This window comes from Hyaena hyaena, unplaced genomic scaffold, assembly GCF_003009895.1.
Source record: "Hyaena hyaena isolate Hyena2069 unplaced genomic scaffold, ASM300989v1 scaffold_131, whole genome shotgun sequence".
In the NCBI taxonomy this organism is placed as follows: domain Eukaryota; kingdom Metazoa; phylum Chordata; class Mammalia; order Carnivora; family Hyaenidae; genus Hyaena; species Hyaena hyaena.
The window spans coordinates 2,232,904-2,253,399 of record NW_024080761.1 but is presented as its reverse complement, the minus strand read 5'-3'; the positions used below and the strand labels follow the sequence as shown (position 1 = coordinate 2,253,399).

The 20,496-nt window shown below is 51.5% G+C and overlaps 2 protein-coding genes across 2 annotated transcripts; one reads left to right on the top strand and one right to left on the bottom strand.

The window, feature by feature from the left end:
* Positions 1-1,855: 1,855 nt before the first annotated feature.
* REM1 (RRAD and GEM like GTPase 1) lies at positions 1,856-8,848 on the bottom strand. Its single transcript, XM_039237769.1, has 5 exons — positions 8,798-8,848; positions 7,382-7,786; positions 6,248-6,330; positions 3,643-3,844; positions 1,856-2,446 (listed from the first exon to the last, which is right to left on the bottom strand). Exons 2-5 carry the CDS (start codon positions 7,719-7,721, stop codon positions 2,175-2,177), a joined length of 897 nt encoding a protein of 298 aa, XP_039093700.1. The 5' UTR covers positions 7,722-7,786; positions 8,798-8,848; the 3' UTR covers positions 1,856-2,174.
* A 2,386-nt stretch (positions 8,849-11,234) lies between these two features.
* Positions 11,235-13,544, top strand: DEFB124 (defensin beta 124). The gene is made up of 2 exons (XM_039237717.1): positions 11,235-11,292; positions 13,390-13,544. Exons 1-2 carry the CDS (start codon positions 11,235-11,237, stop codon positions 13,542-13,544), a joined length of 213 nt encoding a protein of 70 aa, XP_039093648.1.
* Positions 13,545-20,496: the final 6,952 nt, after the last annotated feature.

The following is a 20,496-nucleotide window of genomic DNA, read 5'->3' as shown; positions in this document are numbered from 1 at the left end:
CCTTCCTTCCTTCCTTCCTTCCTTCCTTCCTTCCTTTCTTTCTTTCTTTCTTTCTTTCTTTCTTTCTTTCTTTCTTTCTTTCTTTCTTTCTTTCCTTCCATCCCCATTCCTGGTCTCAGTCACTTCTTCCACACTCTGAGCAGCCTGGGGTAAGCCCTCTCTCCCTCCCCTGTTCTCAGTTTCCCCATCTGTAAATTGGCAGGATTGCACTGGATGATCCTCAGGGCCTTCCACGAGCACCCTTATCCGTTTGTAATCATTTTATTCACTTACTTGTGTTCTAACCTGTTTCCCCCACCAGATGGGGGGCTCCAGGGAGCAGCATCCTACTGCTTCTGTTTGCCTCTACCTCCCCCGAGCCTGGCACTGAGCAGGGCACTTAGTAGGCCCTCGGTAAATATTTGTGGACGAAGAAAGGAAAGAATGTCAGGATTACCCTCAGTTTTCTCAAAACAGGCGCCTGTGCTCTCTCCCTGGCCCCTCTTCCCTTCTCCCTCTTCCTTTCTCAGCCTGTGGGGCCCCCCCTCCCTCCCTCCCTCTCACCTCCCAGGGCCGACTCAGGCCCTCCATCCGGCCTGCATTTTTCCGGGTTTGATATCATTTTTTCCACTCTCCGGCTGCTGCCGGCTGCCTCTGCCAACTTTCCACAACTGCAGCCCCTCCCCCACGACCGCAGGCCAGCGACAGCTTGGGGTGGGGGAAGACCCTCCCCCTCCTCCCTTGCCCCGGCTGGAGTGGGGATGGGGAAATAAGTGCCAGCAGGGCACCGATGGGGGTTTGAAGACGGAGGATGTGGGCTCGTCTGCCCAAGCTCCAGTCTTCTCTGGCACGGCATTCCTAGTGACCGAGGCGTCTGGGCAGGCCAGCTGGCTGGGGGCAGGGGTGTCAGCCATCAGGGACGTGACGGTCCAAACCATTTGCATCTTGTTCTGATCTCAAAGCAGTGACACCCCTTTCCCCTTCAGCTGGAAACTCCTGACCTGACCCCTAAGGTCCAGCCCCAGCCAGGCTGGAGGCCTCACTACCTCCTACTTCCTGCACAGACATGAGAGGAGGCTGGGCGCTGGGGTCTAGTCCTCACCCTCCCTGGCTGGGTACCGCTGGGATGCTCACTTACCCTCTCTGGGCTTCGGTTTCCACATTCAGAAAAACGAATGAGTTGAACGAATCCTGGGGATTAGTGGATTGGGTTTCATGGAGGTAAGCACCCCCCTCGACTTTAAATTGTATGCAAACTTGTGTTTGAAAGTCCATTTCCCCGGGACTCCATAGCTTTCGGTCACATTCTCCAAGAGGACTGTAGGTAAGGGCACAGACTCTAGCCTGACAAGCCTGGGTTGGAATCTTGACAACTTCACTTACAGTAGCTATGTGATCTTGAGCATAAGCCTTCACCATCCCGCATCTCTATTTTTCTAATTAGCAAACAGGGTTTGTGGAGATCAATTACTAGTTGTGACAGCCTAGAACACGCACCTAACAAACGGTATCTATTATATTGTGAGCATGAATGGCTGACATTCCTTCCGGATGAGCTTTTATGAATCTATAATCTAAAAAATGGGTTTATGAGAAAATAGGAGGTCAGCACACTGAATTGGGATTGTCTGCTCCACTGGGTCTCCCTCAAAGATGAGAGGGGCTGCGGGGGGTGGGGGGGGAGTGAGGGCTGTGCCGTACAGAGGCCATGCCCAGTGGTTGGCAGAAGGGGAGCAGGGCCTGAACACACAACTGATTTTACTAACTGACCTTGACCCAAGTCATCAGGCTAACCCAGTCTGCCGCTAGTGTATATGGGAGAGTGGGAGGTGGAGATGCCTGGAAGACTCCAAAAGAAGAGGTCTGGGCACTCAGAGAAGACATCCTTCTGGTCTGGTTTATTGCAGGGAGTTGGCCAGAGCCAAGGGACAAGGAAGATTTTTACAAAAAGACACGCACGACGTAAAAAAAACCCTAGTCTGTGCCCAGCTTGGGGCTTCGGCCCCATAGTCCGTCCACCCCTTCCTGGGGAAGGTGGGGGGGAGTCCCTGAAGTTGCAGCTCCGGGAGATGCTCCGGCCCTCGGGGTAACGGGCAGGCATAGAGCACTGTGCTGAGTCCAGGCAACTGCGTCGAGGACACTCGGTGGCATCAGTGCAGCCCAGTGTTCCGCCACCCCCAGGAGGCCAGGCGGCCTCAGAGCACCGCCAGGTTGTGGCAAGACTTGGAGCGGGCCTTGAGTGCCCGGCGGCGGGCGCTGCGGGCCGTCAGCCGTGCCAGGAAGCGACGTGCCCGCTGACCGAGGCTGTCACGCCGTCGGGGCGCCGGAGTCTCCGGCGCCGAGCTGTCCCGGCGGCGCAAGCGCAGTTGGCGCACCACGCCCTCGAAGAGCTCGGCCACATTGTGCTGCAGCGTGGCCGACGTCTCGATGAACTTGCAGTCGAACACCACTGCGCAGGCGCGGCCCTCTGAGGGGCGGGGTCAGACGGGCCGGGTGGAGGGGGACATAAAGGTGGGAAGAGGCGTGTTGAGTCTCAGGCTGAATCCCTTTTTTCCTGGTGCCCTATCTTGTGTTGGGTGCCAGGGGATTCCGAGGAAAATGAGACCCGGTTTCGGCGTGTCCGTGCACAGACTAGGGACTGATACTGGTAGCAAAGTGAGGCTGGAATGGGCCTTGAATGCCAGGTAAGAGGTCTAAGGTGTGCATCAGAATTATCTGGGGGAGATTGTTAAAGTGCAGATTTCTGAAACCACCAGCAGAGAATCTGATTTGGTAGGTCTGGGCTGAGGTCTGGGACAGCATTTTAACAAAACCTCCTGGGGATTATGTTGTGGAATTTGGGGACGTTTGCTCACAAAGCGTATGGTCTTCCATCTCCAGGAAGCCACGGGGCTGGGAGACAGGGGCCTGGGTTCTAGTCCCCAGTGGCTGGTGACCCCGTGGAACTGGCTTACCCTCTCTGGCTCTCAGTTTCCATATTTTTTAGATTTTGCCCTTCTGCGAGGAGGGCCATTATAAGCTCTGTATGGGTCCCACACGTTATCAAATGCATTGAAATCTATTCCCCATCCCACTTTAAATACAATTTATATATAACTACACGTTTCGGTTTGCAGCTGTTGGCTGTCACAAGATTATATTTGGGGGACAGTTAAAGCTTTGTGAGATTTTAAATTTACAAATTTCATACGGTATTTATTTTGGAGCTAATATTTGTTTCAGGTCTCAGATATAAGCCCCTGAAAAGCTTGTAGGACCTATCATGTCCGGTGGATAAAGTGTCTCCGTTAATTAAGGGTACAGGGGAGCCACAGGGAGGTTTTTAAGCAAAGTAGTGACAAGGTCAGATCTGGTTTTGGAGAACTCTGGTAGCTGGCGAGGAGGACCCATTCGATGGGGAGAGAGTAGTGGGGGTGGGGCAGGCCCAGGCCAAGGTGGAGATGGCAAGGGGGGCAGAGGTGGTGGGCATAGGGGGAAGGGAATGTGGGGTTAAGGGAAGTGGGCCTCACGGGATTTGGGGGCTTGGTTTCCGGAAGTGAAAGAGGAAGCGAGAACAGTTCCTGGCTGTCAGGCTTCGGCAAGCAGATGCAGGGGGGTGGGGACGGGGGGGGTGGGGTAGAAGCTGCGAGGAAGCTGGAGGAGGAGGGAGGAGTAGATGCTCACCTTCCACGGAGACCTCCCGGCAGCGGGCCAGGTCAGCCTTGTTGCCCACCAGGATGATGGGCACGTGGTCGGCCTGATGCTCGCGCCGCAGCTGAATGCGGAGCTCCGAGGCGCTCTCGAAGCTTCCTCTGTCTGCTATGGAGTACACGATGACGTAGGCGCTGCCCACCTGCAGGCAGGAGTCCTGGCGCCAGCTTTCATCCTGCAACAGAGGGACCCCAGGCCTGTGCTCAAACGGTACCTACCTCTCAGCCGGAGGGGCGTGGCCGAGAAAGGTGGGGCTGGGATGGTCTGGGGGGCGGGCTGGGGCCGAGGTGCATCATCTGGACAAGTTCGAGGAACAAATTCCGTCGCGATTCCCCGGGTCGTCGCCGTGGGTAAACCACAATCCTCTCTGAGCCTCCGATTCTCTATGAAAAACCGGGCTAGTGACACCAGCCCGCTGTATTTTCTCATTCATAGGTTCCTTCGGTGCGCTGGACGCTGGAGACAAAAGATTTGTTTGGTTTCTCTTCCTGCCAAGGAGAGTTCAGCTCTTGTGTCTGGTTTCTGAGGAGGACTCGGTCTTGCTAGACTGACAGCTAGGAGCCTGCTTAAGATTCCCTCCCTCCCCTCCCTTCTCTCTTTCTCTCTCAAATAAATAAGTAAATAAAAACTTACTCCAGCGACACTGCTACTGTGTGAACCCTCTTTGGAAATTGCCTCCACCCTCCACCGTCCCCAACCAGGGAAACTGGTTCCATTTCCCCATTTTACTTGAAGAAAAACCCAGGGCCAGAAGAGAAGAGAAAACGTCCTCAAGGTCATATAGCCAGCTGGGCACAGAATCCGGTTCCAGTACTCTTCCTCCCCGGCTTTCCCAATGAGACTCCCAGGCTGATCACTTTTCTTAATTCACTGGGCTCTGCCCCATAAGATTTTCACCTACATTCAAAAGTAGCTCCCCCCCCCCCCCAGCCTGTGAGCTCCATCTGTCTTATTCACTGACGGGTCTTCAGTGTCCTGGCTCATGATACAGACCCACCTAGTGTTTTTTCAATGAATGAGTGAAGGGGTGAAACCCCACCTGAAGGTTCAGAAGGTGGTGTTCCCAGTGGGGATGGAGAGGGACAGTCCTCTGCATAAGAGTACTGACTCGGAGGGCACCTGGGTGGCTCAATTGGTTAAGCAGCTGAATCTTGATTTTGGCTCAGGTCATGATCTCACAGTTCGTGAGTTTGAGCCCCACATTGGGCTCTGTACTGATAGCTCTCCAGAACCTGTTTGGGACTGTCTCTCTCTCTCTCTCTCTCCACCCCTTCCCTGCTCCTCTCCCTCTCTCAAAAAAAAAAAAAAAACCTTAAAAAATAGAATACAGGTTCAGAGTCTTATAGATCTGGGTTTGAATTCCACTTGCTCTCTGACAACTTTGGACCCATTACTGAATCTCTCTGAGCTTTAGTTTCTTCATCAGAATGGGAATCAGGATGCTCACTTACAGATTTCATTTTGACTGAACGTCATAATATTTATCTGGAGCTTAGCACAGGGGCTGACATTTGGAAAAAGGGTAGGCTTCCACCCAGCTGCATAAATGCTAGTTGCTGTGAGGAATACCATCTTCCTCCTCCTCCTCAGACTCATTTGGATATGGGTGTCCTTTTATTACTGGCAGAAAGGAATTGGCCCCTTAGCTCCTTCCTCCCCATCCTTTCCGCCTATCGCTGGGGCTGTCAGCTACTCTGGCCAATCACCCAACAGTGCCCTCCTAAGGCCCACCCCATGGGCGGGGCCTCTGCATGGTAGGGGCGGGGCCTACCCCTTACTGAGATAGGCTCCTAGGTGATTTTTACATCCTTCTCTCTGCTTGGTTGTATTTCTTCAAACTTCTACAATGAGCATGTGTTATCTGTTTAGCAAGAAAAAAGAAAACTCAAACAAGGTAAGACAAGCATTATAGGGACACATCCTTGTCTGCTGCTTTCTTCCTGCTCTGGAAGGGTAGGGAAGGACATCCTTCGGTTTCCTTCTTTACTGGCTACCAAGTTACGAGTAATAAGAATGATCATTATTTACATCCCTTCACCTATTTTCGTCATTGTTTCTTTCATGTTCCACACTGTGCTCCTCACTGTGAAATTGCATAAGACCTTTAAAAAACCAGCTGGTAAGGAAGGCAGGAACGATCAACCCATTTATCTGTTGAGAAAACTGAAGCCCAGAGTGGGCTGTGAGTCCATTGCACAAAGCCACACAACGGGTAAGCAAGATGGGGGGGGGGGCGGTTTAGCCTCTGGCATTTTGGTGCATTTTGGTTCCTTCTGCACAGTGTGTGGGTGTGTGTGTGTGGGGGGATGAGGGTGCTGAGGACAAAGTGGAGGTTTGCAGGGGGAGAAGCACATCCTGGGGGGGCCGGCGAGGGCATCAATGGAGCAAGGAAGGACTCAGGGTCATAAGTTCTTCATTCTTTGGTTCCAAAGCCTGCCTGGGAGCTGTCGGTTTTGGGGGTTGCTGAGGATGGCCTCTGCCCTGTCCCTGCTGCGTAGCATCTGAGGAGGGGACAGGGGTCTGGCCCTAGGCTCCGCACCTCCACCCCCCACCCCCAGTCCTGCTCGCGGTGCCATACCCGTTTCTCAGCCTCCCAGGTGTCCATGACCACCAGCGTGGTATCCTCTCCATCCACCGTGAGGGTCCTCTCGTACACATCTTCTGCAACCAAGGGGAAGAGCCAGATCTCAGGGAGGTGGGGATGGCCCCGCCAGTCCCCTTTCTGATCACACCGCCCCCTCCACTTGTGTTGGAAGGGCTCACACTTGCTTGATGTCTGTCTCTCCTGACAGGTCAAGAAACTCCATGGGGAGCCATGTCTCCCCAGCTGCCAGCAAGATATCTGGCACGTAGTAGGTGCTGGGAAAGCTTTTGCTAGTGTGCTTGGTTGATGCGTGCGGGATGGTGGGATTAAAGTTGGCTAGGAATTCTCCCAACCCTGCTCTGTCCCTGGCTTAGTGTATGCGTCAGGCAGGTCATATGAACCCTCTTTAAAGGGCCTCAAGCTCCCCATCAGTCACACCTACAGATGCACATATGTCCATGTGTGAGGGTTCTCACACTCAGAGGGGTCAAGGCTAGAGAAGGGGCGTGGCCAGAGTGTCCCCACTTTCTCTTTGCTTTTAACCAACCTCCCTCTCCACACTCATCCTGTGGACTCTCAGCTAGTCCTGTAGGGACCCCTCTTCATTTCCTCCATCCTGTCTCTGTCTCCCCTCATCCTGGCACCCCTGACCCTTTCAGCTCACTGTGTCACTTGAGAATAAGGGAACCCGGGGGGGGGGGGTCTCCATTTTGGGCAGGATCTTAATTTTGCTGCAGGTCGTGATGGGCTGTGGAGGTAGGAGGATCCGAGAGTCAGGGGTAGTTGGGGCTCGGAGTTTCTGAGCTGGGTGGAGGCCTACTTATCTCTTTCCATTTGAGATTCCTGGAGCTCAGAATTGCTTCCCTTCTGACATGGAAATTAATCATCCATGAGAAACTGGCAAAATTCTCACTGTTCAATGAATTTCCCTCCTCTAGGCCATTGTGCGGGCTGTGCCCTGCACAGCTCTAGGGAGGGGGCATCATTCACTTCACAGTCTATGTGAATGATGCCCTTTAGTGTTGAGCAGTGTGTGAGTTGCACAACTGTTCTTGGCAGCCTTGTGCCCCTGACTGCAGGGTTTTTGCTCCTAGGGCCACATCCCAGCCCAGCCCACAGGGTCCCTACCTCCCAGCTGTTCATGGAGGTCTCGCTCTTGCTTCCCTGCAAACAGGCTGGCCAGGCTGGTCTTCCCTACGCCAGGATCACCCAGCAGTACCACGCGGTAGAGGGCCTCCCAGGAGCCTTCAGAGTCGCTGGATTCGGATGACCAACCATTAGGTGCAGGTGAAGGCTGCCGGGTGGGAGGATTGAGGGAAGATGACTGGCCCAGTGGGGGATGCTGGGGTTTTGTGGAAGGTGCTGTACACAGGAGGCCAGGTTGGTGACCCCGGGCGGACAAAGGCAGTGGAGTGCTGGCTCGCCGACGCAGGGGGCTCTTTGCTTCTTGCTCTGTGTTTAGTGTCATCCTTGGGTGGAAAGGCTTTGTGCGCTCGCTTCTTCCTTCCTTCCTTCCTCTTTCCTTCCTTCCTTCTGTGAGCAAGAACCAGGAATGCGCAGTGAGCCAGGTACTGTAAGCCCCTTCTGCAGGGTCCCGATGAGCTTCTGAGATGACTTCCTCCCAAACCTTCTCTTGTTCAAATGACAGGTGCCTCAGCTCCTTGGGGCTTCCTGGCTTCAGGGTCAAAGTAAGCCTGGGTCAGGCTGGGAGGGGTGAGTGTGCAGGCTGTGAGCACACGCATGCACACCCAGAGGCCACTTCCTATGCCTTGAGGATGACCGAATACCCCAGGACACACAGACAGAGACAGAGGGGCCCCGGCGAGGTGGGAAGTCCATACAAACACGCACACGCCCAGGTCCACAGACGTGCCATTTGGAACATGGGACCCGCGTTCGGAAAGGCACCTGAATCGCCCCGGTCCTGCCCTACTCCGCAGCTCTCTTCCCCAGGGTTCAGATCTGCGTTGGGGGTGCAGAGGAGGGTTGAGGGCCCCTGGGGGGTTCGGTTCCGCTGAGGGCTGAGTAAGAGGCAGCATGGGGTGGGTTGGTATTCCGAAGGGCGACGGGAGTCTGGGGGTACCCTGGGCTGTAACCCGAGAGCCCTGGTGCCATGGGAACGGCGTGTCCGGCCCGCCCCCTACTTGAAAAATTCAGGAGACGCTGGCGCGACAGCCTCCAGCGGCTGTTGGGGGGCAGGGGTTTGGAGGCAGCCGGGCCCTGTCTTGTTTGGTGGCAGGACGGGGTCCCGGCAGGGGGCGGCGGAGGAGACCTCCAGGGCCCCGGGACGCATTTCCCATCCCTCGGGTCCGAGTCCAGGCCTCCCCAGCCCAGGGCCCTGGGTCTGAGTCCATTGATCCCGGGAGGGTTCCTTGTCCGAGGCCATACAACCCTCCGGGTCCCAGGTCGGCGGACCCTCACCCCAGGACGCGGGTTCGAGGCCTTCCTCGCCGCTGCCGGCGCCGCAGAGCCCCCCCCATGCAGGCGCCTGGCAAACTCCGCTCCAACTTGACTAAGTTGGCGGCGGGCTGCGCGGGCGTTTACCTCGCTTGGGGATGGGGTCCAGGGTCCCCGGCCGCCGCAGCCGCCGCTGCTCCAGGCTGCACCACCGCCTCGGCGCGCAGCCCCTCGGGCCGGTCCCGCCCCGCCCGCCGGGCCGGGGGAGGAGCCGCGACCCCGCCCCGTCCAGCCCCGCCCCACAGCGGGGCAGCCCCGGGGTCCCCGCCCCGAGGCCGCGGTCGCAGTCTTTTCGCAGAGCTCAGTAGACCCACTGCCCCGAGCCCTTCGCCTGGGGTGGTAGTGGCGGTGGCCGGGTGGGGGGGGCGCGAGAGAGCCAAGATGGGGTTCCTGAATTCCGGGGTCTGGAGCCTCTCTGCGTTCACGCCTGCAGCGGGGTGCCCCGACCTTAGCCCTCGGAACTGGCTGAATGCTGATTCCCAGGCCCCACCCTCCAAGAGAGGCGGATTCAGGAGTTCTGGGAGAGGGGGTCGGGAATCTGCACTTTAAGCAAGTGCCCAGGTGATCTTCATGCAGAGTTCATGGACCCCACTTTGAGAAACTCTCCGCCCGATGGTGAATGAATTTTGGGAGGTGGCCCCCAGGGGAGGGCGGAGCCTAGGAAGTGAACTAAAGACTTCTGATACCTGATTTGGGCGTCCCACTCATTTGTTCACCAAATTCTGGGTTAAGCGCTCTTTATGCAGGGGTCTGTCCTGTGCCTGGAAGAATGGCTGCCCCCTTTTTGATGAATATTTGCTGAGCATCTGGGCTGTGGTTAGTATGATTTGATCACTTTGCCTAGATTTTTAGCTCATTTAATCCTGATAGAATGCTAAGAGGATAATTAAACTGAGGTTTACCTTGCCCTGGGACTCAGGCTTCTGCCTCTCAGCCCACTGTCCCTTTCTCTCACCGCCATGGCTTAGGGGGAAAAAAATCTTCCTAGGCACTTAAAGGAGAGGGACGCTGTGATGCTGGTAGAGCAGAGCAGTTGGCTATAGGGAACTGGTGATTCTGGCCAGGGGCCAGAATCCAGGCTCTTTGAGCAGGGTGCTTCCTTTGAGATCAAGAGGGACTGGGGAGGGCAGGTTTGTGTGTGGGGCCATGCAGACCAGACTGTACCTGTGGGTGGAGCTCATTGTCATGGCTGAGCGGGTCCAGGTGTCCAGCTCGGAGCAACTCCCACAGCAGCCTGTAGATTAGCTCAGCCCCGCAGGGCTCTGGCTGGACGCTGAACCCCCTCATGTCTGGCCTCCTTCTGGGCTCTGGACTTCCGAGAGTCCCTTTCCTACCTACAAGACGGGCTGTGACTGATGTCCGGTCACACATTGTCTAGGAGTGAGACAACTTAGCTTCCAGCTCCAGCTCCGTAGCTCAATTGCTGTAGAGCCTTGAGCAAGACACCTCGCTTCTGGGGGCTTCGGTGTCTTTATTTAAAAGTGGTATCTGGACAGGTTACCCAACACGTACAGCCTGAGCTTGGCGTTCAAGGCCCATTGTGCTCTGGGAGCACATTGTCCTCTGCAGGGTCATTTCCAATCTCTCCTCCCAACGAACCCCTCTCTGGCCATGCCCTACTCTTTCAGGTACATTCTGTTCCTTCTGCCTGAGATACTCTTTTTGCTACTCATCTCTCAGGCAGCAACTCAGATGCCTGGGCAGGACACTGTTCTAAGCTATTTGCACATATGGTTTCAGTGGCCCTCAGATTTTAGCTGTGTAGTAGAATCACTTGGAGGCTTGTTAAACCACAGCTTGCTGGGACCCTCGCCCAGAGCTTTTGATTCATTAGGTTTGGGTAGAGCTTGAGGATTTGCATTTCTCACAAGCTCTGGATATTGCTGCTGTGTGCTGGTGTGGGTATCACACTTTGAGAACCACTGTACTATTTTGTTTAATCCTCTACCTGAGCTAGGTAGCCCTTAGTCTCTGTGAGGTAACTACTGTTACTCTTCCCCATTTTCCGAGTGATCTAAATACATGCTTATTTGAATGGGTGAGTGAGTTCTGGCCCCATCTCCTTGGCATCAGGAAATGTCCATGTATTTATCCTTGCAAGGTGGTAGGGGGGGGCTGTCATCATTTCCTTGATGACAGTCTGAGGCTCAGAGAGGGTGCACGATTTGTCCAAGGTAGCACAGCGATTGGAGAGAGACGCTGGCATTGAACCAGGTCTCTCTGAAACCCAGCCTTTCCCCACCCTCTCAGGAGGGGGAGATGTCTAGTTTCTGACCTCAGACATCGCTTCAGGAAATCCTGTTCATAGCTCTAGAGCTCAGCAACCTCTGGAGGGTATGGCTGACCAGTTCCCTGCAGAGCTGGCTGAGGTCCTACATCCTCAGGACCACAGAGCCCTAGCCTCCCACTTAGGTCTCCTGCTGCCCACATTCCTGCCTTGATCTGCAGGATAAAGGCTGGGCCTCAGGCAGCCAGGCTCAGTACGCCTGGCTCCTTTGGTCATTGCCCCAGAAGCTCCGTGGCCATGACACAGCCCCTTCTGCTGATTATGGCTCTTCTGGTCCTGGGTCATGTGCCACCAGGTAACATCACCTGTGTGTGTGTGTGTGTGTGTGTGTGCGCACGCAGAAATGAGGGAGAGCCTCCCAGGTTCTGGGGGACAGAGGAGGCCTAGACCAGTGACTGAGTTCTGGCCCCAACACTGACTTGCTGGGCACCTTAGGGCAACTTCCTAAATCTGTCTGCACCTCAGTTTCCTAATCTTTAAAATGGGATTCACTTGACAAATATTTATTTGAAAAATATTCACTGTGTGTCAGCACTATGACAAGTGCTGGGAAAGGAAAAAAGATGTTTGCTTTCATGGTGCTGGTATTTTATGTTTTTTATTTTATTTGTTTTTATTTTTGAGAGACAGAGAGAGAGAGAGCAAGCAGGGGAGGGTCAGAGAGAGGGGGAGACACAGAATCTGAAGCAGGCTCCAGGCTCTGAGCTAGCTGTCAGCACAGAGCCCGATGCGGGGTTCGAATCCACGAACCATGAGATCATGACCTGAGCTGAAGTCAGACACTTGACCGACTGAGCCACCCAGGTGCCCCTAAAGTTTTTATTTTGAAACACCTGAAATTTACATGATAGTAGAGACAATAATATAAGATACAAGGTGAGTTGAAAATTTTTTATCATGGGAAAATGTACATGTATGCAAAAATAGAGAATAATCTAATGATGTCAGTTTTTAAAAGAAACCTTTTTATTTTAGAAAATGCCGAACACAAATAAAAAATTATATGAAAACCCTCTGGGTCTCCATCCAACCTCAACAACTGTCAAACTGAATGAGTCTTGTTTTAGTGAACTCTCTTGAAGTCAATCTTGGATATCTTAACCACTTTATTTATTTTTTATGTATCATTTTTTAAATGTTTATTTATTTTTGAGAGAGAGGGAGGGAATGCGAGCGGGGGAGGGGCAGAGAGAGAGGGAGACAAGAATCCAAAGCAGGTTCCGGGCTCCGAGCTGTCAGCACAGAGCCCGACGTGGGGCTTGAACCCACGAACCGGTAGATCATGACGTGAGCCGAAGTCGGATGCTCAACCAACTGAGCCACCTAGGTGCCCCTCGTTTATTGAGTATTTACTGCATGCCAGGCCCTGTGCTAAAACAATTAAATTTCCTATAACTGACCCCCTAAAAGGGAGTGATACAGGTAAGGAACCTGAGGCCTCGTAGAGGACCCTCAGAGGGGGTACAGGACGCATTCCTCCAAAGCCCCACCTTTTCCATAGCCCATGGGGAGAAATTCCTCCACTGCATTAAATGGATCCATATGTGTGCGAGGCAGTTTATGTTACAGTTATAATCATGGACTCTAGAGCCTCATGACTACCTGGGTTTGAACCTTGGCTCTGCCCCTTGATGACTCTGTAATCTTGGGCAAGGTTGTTCATCTTCCTGTGCCTCAGTGTCCCCACCTTGTATCACAGAGATCATAATAAGACCAACTATAATTGCATACTGTTGTTATGAAAAGTCCTTAGAGCGTACCTGGACAGTAGGTAAACTTGGACAAGAACTTCGTTTCTTTTTTTTTTTTTAATTTTTAATGTTTTATTTATTTTTGAGAGAGAGAGAGAGAGACAGCATGAGCATGAGAGGGGCAGAGAGAGAGGGAGACACAGAATCTGAGGACAGGCTCCAGGCTCTGAGCTGGCTGTCAGCACAGAGCCCGATGCGGGGCTCGAACCCACAGACTGTGAGATCATGACCTGAGCCAAAGCCGGACGCTCAACTGACTGAGCCACCCAGGCGCCCCAAGAAATTCATTTCTATCTTGCAGCCAGGGATCGAACTTGTGATCCGGAGGCGAACCTGGACTGAAATCTGTGGGCTCAATTGTCACTAGCTGTCTCCTCTCTGGCGAGTGGTCTAGTCTGTTGCCTTTAGTCTAACCCTTGACCTGTGGTCAGAGTTCATGTCCTGTGGACTCAGTTATGACCTGTGAGTTGTATGACCGGTCAGCTAACCCAGTGACCAGAGAGGTCCTATGGCCTAATTTGTGGGCAGTGCTCTCACATGTGACCTGTGGCCTAACCCTTGATCTGTGGTCAAGCCCGTGAACAGTGGCCTAACCTACAACCCGTGGGCTGCTCTGTGACCTGTGGTCTTCCTCTGCACAGGGAGAAGTGAATTCAAGCGGTGCTGGAAAGGCCAAGGGGCCTGCAGAACTTACTGTACGAGGCATGAAACCTACATGCACATGTGCCCAGATGCCTCCCTGTGCTGTCTCGCCTATGGAGTCCGGCCTCTGCCCTCGAAGACTGAATCTGCGTAGTCGGTTCTGGGGCTGGGACCCTTGCTCTCCAACAAACACCTGCTGCTGGCTGTCTCCTTTTGTCTGCTTCCCGCCCTGCCACCCCCAGGCTGGGGACATGGGGGGTGGGCCAGGTCCCGATATGGGAGGAATGGAGGGTTGGTTGGTGGAGGGAGCCGAGGTGTCAGGGGAGAGTGGGTATTTAATGCCTGTTGTAAATTGTTCCGGTCCTGCCTAGATCCCTTCCACTCTGTCCAACTCCGGAAAAATTACTCAGTCTCCGTAAGCCTCCTGGGGCTCCTCCTCCATGAAATGGGAATAAATTATAACATCACCAGATTTGGATTTTATAGAAGGAATGCAAAAGTAACAGTAGAGTTAAGAGTAACACTATGGGGAAGCCTGGGTGCCTCAGTCCGTGAAGCGTCCGACTTCGGCTCAGGTCATGATCTCACAGTCTGTGGGTTCGAGCCCTGTGTCAGGCTCTGGGCTGTCAAGTACAGGAGCCTGCTTCGGATTCTGTGTCCCCCCCTCCCCCCGTCCCTCCCTAGCTTATGCTCTGTTTCTCTCTGTCTCTCAAAAATAAATAAACGTTAAAAAAAAAAAAAAGAGTAACAATGTGAACTAATAATGATAATAATAATGAGTTAGCTGTAGTAAGGATGAATAATGGTAGAGTTAATCCACTTTGGCATTCACAGTGAGGTGCTGCATTTGGCTTGAAAGGCAGGCCTGGGAAAGAGCAAGAGAGAAAAAGGATTTCTCTGGGTTCCTTGATCTCCTGTTTTAGCATTTCAAGGGCCAGCCCAGGTGAAGAAGACCAGGGGATTTTGTGAAAGCAGTTTTCACGTACACAGGGAAAGCTGAGCAGGAGAAGGCAGCCTGGCAGGCTCGGGGAACCGTGGACATGGAAGGCGGACGGGTAGAAGACAGGATCGGAGTCCGGGCGCTGGGCTGACAGACTTTCGTTCCCGTTACCCTGCATCAGCATTGCCTCTGGCTGAGAAAACCGGAGAGCTCAACTTGCAGGGGCCTATCTGCAGTTCGGCAGTAACCAGGTCAGGGCGAGCATCTGGGGACCTTCTTGGGTCACATACGACTACCCAAACTTCAGGCACCATGTCCTTGTTTGAATCAGGAAGCAGGGGGAGGTAGGATAGAGCTAGTTTCTCACCTTTCCCAGGAAAGCAAACCATCCCCCCCACCCCTCTCAGCAGGCTTCTGCTTCCTTCTCTTGGGCCAGAGCTGGGTCACATGCCTACTCCCGGTGGAAGGGAGGCTGGGTTTGGGTCCTTCAGTCTCCATAGTCAACGTGGAAGGGTTGGGAGTGGGGGGAGGGAGATGGGAAAGCGCCTCAGTGTTGACTCACCTCCTCCTGGGGCGGAGCCCAGCAAGGGCAGGCACATCCAATAAGTTGAAGAGAACACCAGTGATGGAGGGGCTCTTATCTGCTTTCCTTTGTGACTTTCCAGAGAAGTTCAGGATAGTCTTGGAGTAAGGGAAAGGACCCTGCTTGCCCTGGCTAAAAACAGTGGTGACATCCAGAATACTTAATGTCATTGGGTGGGATGCTGAGCCCCAGGGCTGGAGCGGAGTCTTGGAGACTACCTGCCCCGTTAACCCTTTGGTTTCTAGTGTGACGGGGACCTGGGAATGTGCCGGAAGCAGCAATACTGAAGGGTCTTGGGCCACAGCTTGTTACCAACCAAGAGGGAAGCACTGGATTATTTTAATAACCAAGCCTATCACCTGAGTATCAGCCCTGCCTCTGTACCCCCCTTAGTTTCTGGGTGATCTAGACATTGAAGTGATGGCCAGTGGGCCTGATTTAGGACCCCGTGTGGTGGGGAGGAGGTGGGCTTGGTGTCAGAAGCCTAGAAAGAGGGCAAGAACCCCAGAGGCAGCCACAGAACCACAGAGAGCTGATGGGAGACGACTAATGTCGCCAGTGTCACCAGGAGGCCTGGACGAGTCAGAGGGAGGCCAGCCCAACTCATCAGCCTCAGCTTCAGCCAGTGGATGTTTGCGGTGACACCCAGATCCCAGCCGATGCCTGCCGGCCACCGACCATTGAATCTCCTCACCCTTAGCCCAATCGTCATATTTGGGAGGAGCGGGGGAGGAGAGGAGGAATCTGAGAGCAATTATGGCAGAGAGACCGAGTCTCTCCGAATTCAAGAAACCTCAAGAGAATATTTAACTTGTTGAATGAGACCAAGTTTTAAACTGGATCGAACTAAATTTAGTTCTGCACTCTGACCCCTCCCCTCTCCGTTGTTCTACAAAGAATAAGGACGCTATGTTGGTTTGGTTTGTTTTGTTTTGTTTGCCAGTCCCAGACATGGTGTGAGGGAATTTGTGACCTTGTTGCAGTGAAGACGGTGATGATTTTGGGGAGTGAGGAGTCAGGCAGATGCAAGTTCATACCCCAGCTCTGCCACGTACAGGCTACGGGCCACGGGCCACGGGCCACGCGATCAGGGCAGGTCACTTCCGGTGTCTAATGTCAGAATCCTTCTCTGCAAAATGGGCATAATCTAGCTCCTAATGGGGCAGCTATGGGGCCGGCTGAGGTCGTCTGGTTCTTTGTAAGTACTCTGTGAATAAAATACTGCAGTCGCCGTCACTTCTACTGAGCAAGAGGCTCGCCGCTGGCCTTGTCCACGGTATTTACGACTTCAGAAAATCTGCAAGAACAGTACAAAGAATTACCATAGATCCTTCACCTGGTCTTTCCATATATTAACAGTTTATTACTTTTATCTTATCATTTCTTCTCTCTGTGTGTATATAAAAATATATAATATTTATGTATAAATATATGTGCGTGTATTTATCTGTATATCAGACACAATCCCTTTAGACCTAAATGCTTCAGAGCGTTCTTCCTAAAAACAGTATAATTATAAAAATCAGGACCTTAACATCGACAACATTCTATTGTCTAATCTTCAGAGCTTATTCAGCTTTTCCCAGCTATTCCAAAACAGTCCTCGAGAACTACGCAAAACCCCTGGATCACATATTATCACATATTACACCCAGCTGTCGGGTATCTTGTATCTCCCTTACCTGGTACATGCTTCGGTCTTTCATGACATTGACATTTTTGAGGAGCCCAGGCCAGTTATTTTGTGGGATGTCCCTTGGTTTGCGTTTGCCTGATGTTTGCTCGTGATTGAATTCAGCTTCTGCATTTGCGGCAGGAATATTGCAGAAGTGGTGCTGTGTTTCTCCAAGAGCATCATGTCGGAGGCGGCCCTCATCTTTTTTTTTTTTTTAATGTTTTATTTATTTCTAGGAGAGAGAGACAGCGTGAGCAGGGGAGGGTCAGAGAGAGAGGGAGTCACGGACTGAAACAGGCTCCAGGCTCTGAGCTGGCTGTCAGCACAGAGCCCGATGTGGGGCTCGAACCCACGAACTGCGAGATCATGACCTAAGCGAAAGTTGGACGCTTAACTGACTAAGCCACCCAGGCGCCCTGGAGGCGGCTCTCATCTTTCTGAGGGCTGAACTGAGACCAAACAGACTAGATGGTTTTCTTGGTGCTCACACCTCACAGCAGGGCTGATTCCCACCCAGCACCCCAAGAGCCATCGTCTAAGCCTCCATCCCACCTCCTAAGTCACATGGATGCCTCTAACAGGCCAAGGACACAAGGCAATTCTAGAATGGAAGGTTCCTCAAGATACTACACGGAAGAGGCTCCCAAGCTCAGAGAGGGAAGGTGACTTGTCCAAAGCTACACAGCTCCTGAGGCACAGAAATGGGACTTGGACTTATGTCTTTGGACTTTAGGTCAAGGCTCTTTCTGAGATGGAACAAGAGCCACACGTTGGTAGGACAGGCCATCGTGAAGGAGAAGCTTTGGAGGGAAGAGAGCTCCCTGGCCCCGGAGGTGTGCAAGGTGAGCCAGGTGAGTGGAGGATGCTAGAGAAGCGATTTTTGCTATGCATCAGCATTCAGAAGTACTATTTCAGAGCAGAAACGTGCATTCCCCAAAGAGTTGTTGAATGGCAGAGCTAGTGATAATAATAGTGTCCGTTGGCCATTAGTAAGTGTCAATTGTTTTATATACCTCATCTTTTTTTTTTTTTTAATGTTTATTCATTTTTTGAGAGACAGAGACAGATAGAGCAAGAGCAGGGGACTGACAGAGAGAGGGGGAGACATAGAATCGGAAGCAGGCTCCAGGCTCTGAGCTGTCAGCACTGAGCCTGATGCGGGGCTCGAACCCACAAACTTCGAGATCATGACCTGAGCTGAAGTCAGTTGCTTAACTGACTGAGCCACCCAGGCGCCCCATACCTCATCTTTCTTAGTTCTCCCAGTCATAGTGTTATTAGATCCTCCTTTTTTAGAAGGCAATTGAAGATCTCGGTGAAGTGAGTTGTCCCGGTCATACACGCAGTAAGTGGGGGAGCTGGGACTTCCCCCCAGTCCTCTCACACTTGATTTTGTCTTCCAGACTCACTCTTACTACTTTTTAAAAAAAATTTTTAACATTCATTTTTGAGTGACAGAGACAGAGTGTGAATGGAGGAGGGGCAGAGAGAGAGGAAGACACAGAATCTGAAGCAGGCTCCAGGCTCTGAGCTGTCAGCACAGAGCCCGACATGGGGCTCCAACTCATGGACTGTGAGATCATGACCTGAACCGATGTTGGACACTTAACCTACTGAGCCACCCAGGAGTCCCTCACCTCTACTACTTTTAAAATAACATTTTTTCTTTTTTTCTTTTTTTAATATTTATTTATTTTTGAGAGAGAGAGAGAGAGAGCATGGGTGGGGGGAGAGCAGAGAGAGGGAGAGAGAGAATCCCAATCAGGCTCAGCGCTATCAGTGCAGAGCCCCACCCCGGGCTCCATGCGGTGAACCGAGAGATCCGACCTGAGCCAAAATCAAGAGTCGGCTGCTTCACCAGCTGAGCCACCTAGGTGCCCCAATAACTTTTTCTAATTGTAAAAGTAGCATATGTTCATTGGAGAAAAGTTAGAGAACAGAGAAGCGCAAATAAGAAAACAAAAATCGTCATTTTCACTACCCACAGCTACCCTACAATAAAAAACATGTAAACTGTGACTTGCAAATAAATAAAATGGAATCAAACTGCACATATTTTTTGGTGTCCTTTTTTTTTTACTTACCAATTTATCATAATATATCATAAGCATTTCCATATGTGCTTAGTCTTCCAAAACAAGATTTTTAGCACTAAAATACCTCCCAAAATATCTTAAAGATTTTCCAACTTTTACTACTTGAGTAGAATGGTTAGAACACATTGTGGGAAAATAAAACATAGATGAGCTTCAAAATATTTACCACTCTCATAATCCCTGTTAGCTTTTGCTACATATTTTCTTGGGATGGAGATACCTATGTATTTTTTAAAAGTTACAAACCTGTATGTGTGTGTGTGTGTGTGTACGCATATATACTATTGTATGTAGTGTCTATACTATTCATATATATGATATATAACTATTCATATCTATAATCTATAATCCATATTATATTCACATATATTCATATGTATACGCATTTTCATAGGGATTCTTCCATTAGAGATTAGAGGAATCTCTTGTTCCGCTGACAGGTGGATTCCTTTGGGCTTACAAGAAAGGAAAAGAACAAGGGGGTTATAAGGAGAGGGGCTCAGGGTAAGATTTGGTGACTCCCCACTCCCTTACTCACCTGGATTTTCAATGTCAAGTGGAATTGCTTATTGTGCCAGGGCTACCTCTAAGCGGGAAAGCCAGGCAACAATCACATACGGGCCAAATTATCCTTGACAATGGCTCAGGAAGCACTGTTTTGGAGACTGATGTACATAGTGAACTTTCTTCCATCAATGGGACACGTCGTGTTTCTCCGGTGATACACCGAAGGAAGTTATTGGTTATGTTTAGGGGATATTTTCTTTTTTTTTTCAAAAAAAAAGAAAAACAGACTTTATTTTTTAAATGTTTATTTATTTATTTAAACAATTTTTTAAATGTTTATTTTATTCTTGTGTGAGAGAGAGACAGAGCACGAGCGGGCAGGAGCAGAGAGAGACGGAGACACAGAATTCAAAGCAGGCCCCAGGTTCTGAGCCACTAGCGCAGAGCCCGACGCGGGGCTTGAAATCACGAACCATGAGATCATGACCTGAGCCAAAGTCAGACGCTTAACCGACTGAGCCACCCAGGCGCCCCTAATGTTTATTTATTTTTGAGAGAGAGGGAGACAGAGAGAGAGACAGAGAGAGTGTGAGTGGGGCAGGGGCAGAGAGAGGTAGACAGAATCCAAAGCAGGCTCCAGGCTCTCAGCTGTCAGCACAGAGAGGATGCAGGGCTCAAACTCATGAATGAACTTACAAACAGTGAGATCATGACTTGAGCCAAAGTCAGATGCTCAACCAACTGAGCCACCCAGGCACTCCTCCAAATTAGACTTTATTTTTTAAAATGTTTTTATTTATTTATTTATTTATATTTTTGTAATTTTTTAGAGAGAGTGTGTGAGTCGGGGAGAGGGGCAGAGGGAGAGAGAGAGAACCTCAGTGTGGAGCCTGATGCAGGGGCTCCATCCCACGACCCTGGGATCATGACCTGAGCCAAATTAAGAGTTGGTCACTCAACCAACTGAGCCACCCATGTGCCGTTATTTATTTAGTTTTATAAGATTTAATTTGTTCACCTAATCTCTACCCCCAACATGGGGTTCAAACCCACAACCCTGAGTTCAAGAGTCACAAGCTCTATCCACTGGAACAGACAGGTGCCCCTTATCATTTATTTTTTAATTGAAGTACAGTTGATACACAGTGTTACATTAGTTTCGGGTGCAGGACATAGTGATTCGACACCTGTATACGTTATGATGTGCTCACACGAGTGTAACTGCCATCTGTCACCACACAGCGCTACTACAATATCATTGATTATACACCCTATGGAGTGCCTTTTGTCAATGGGCCATTTCTT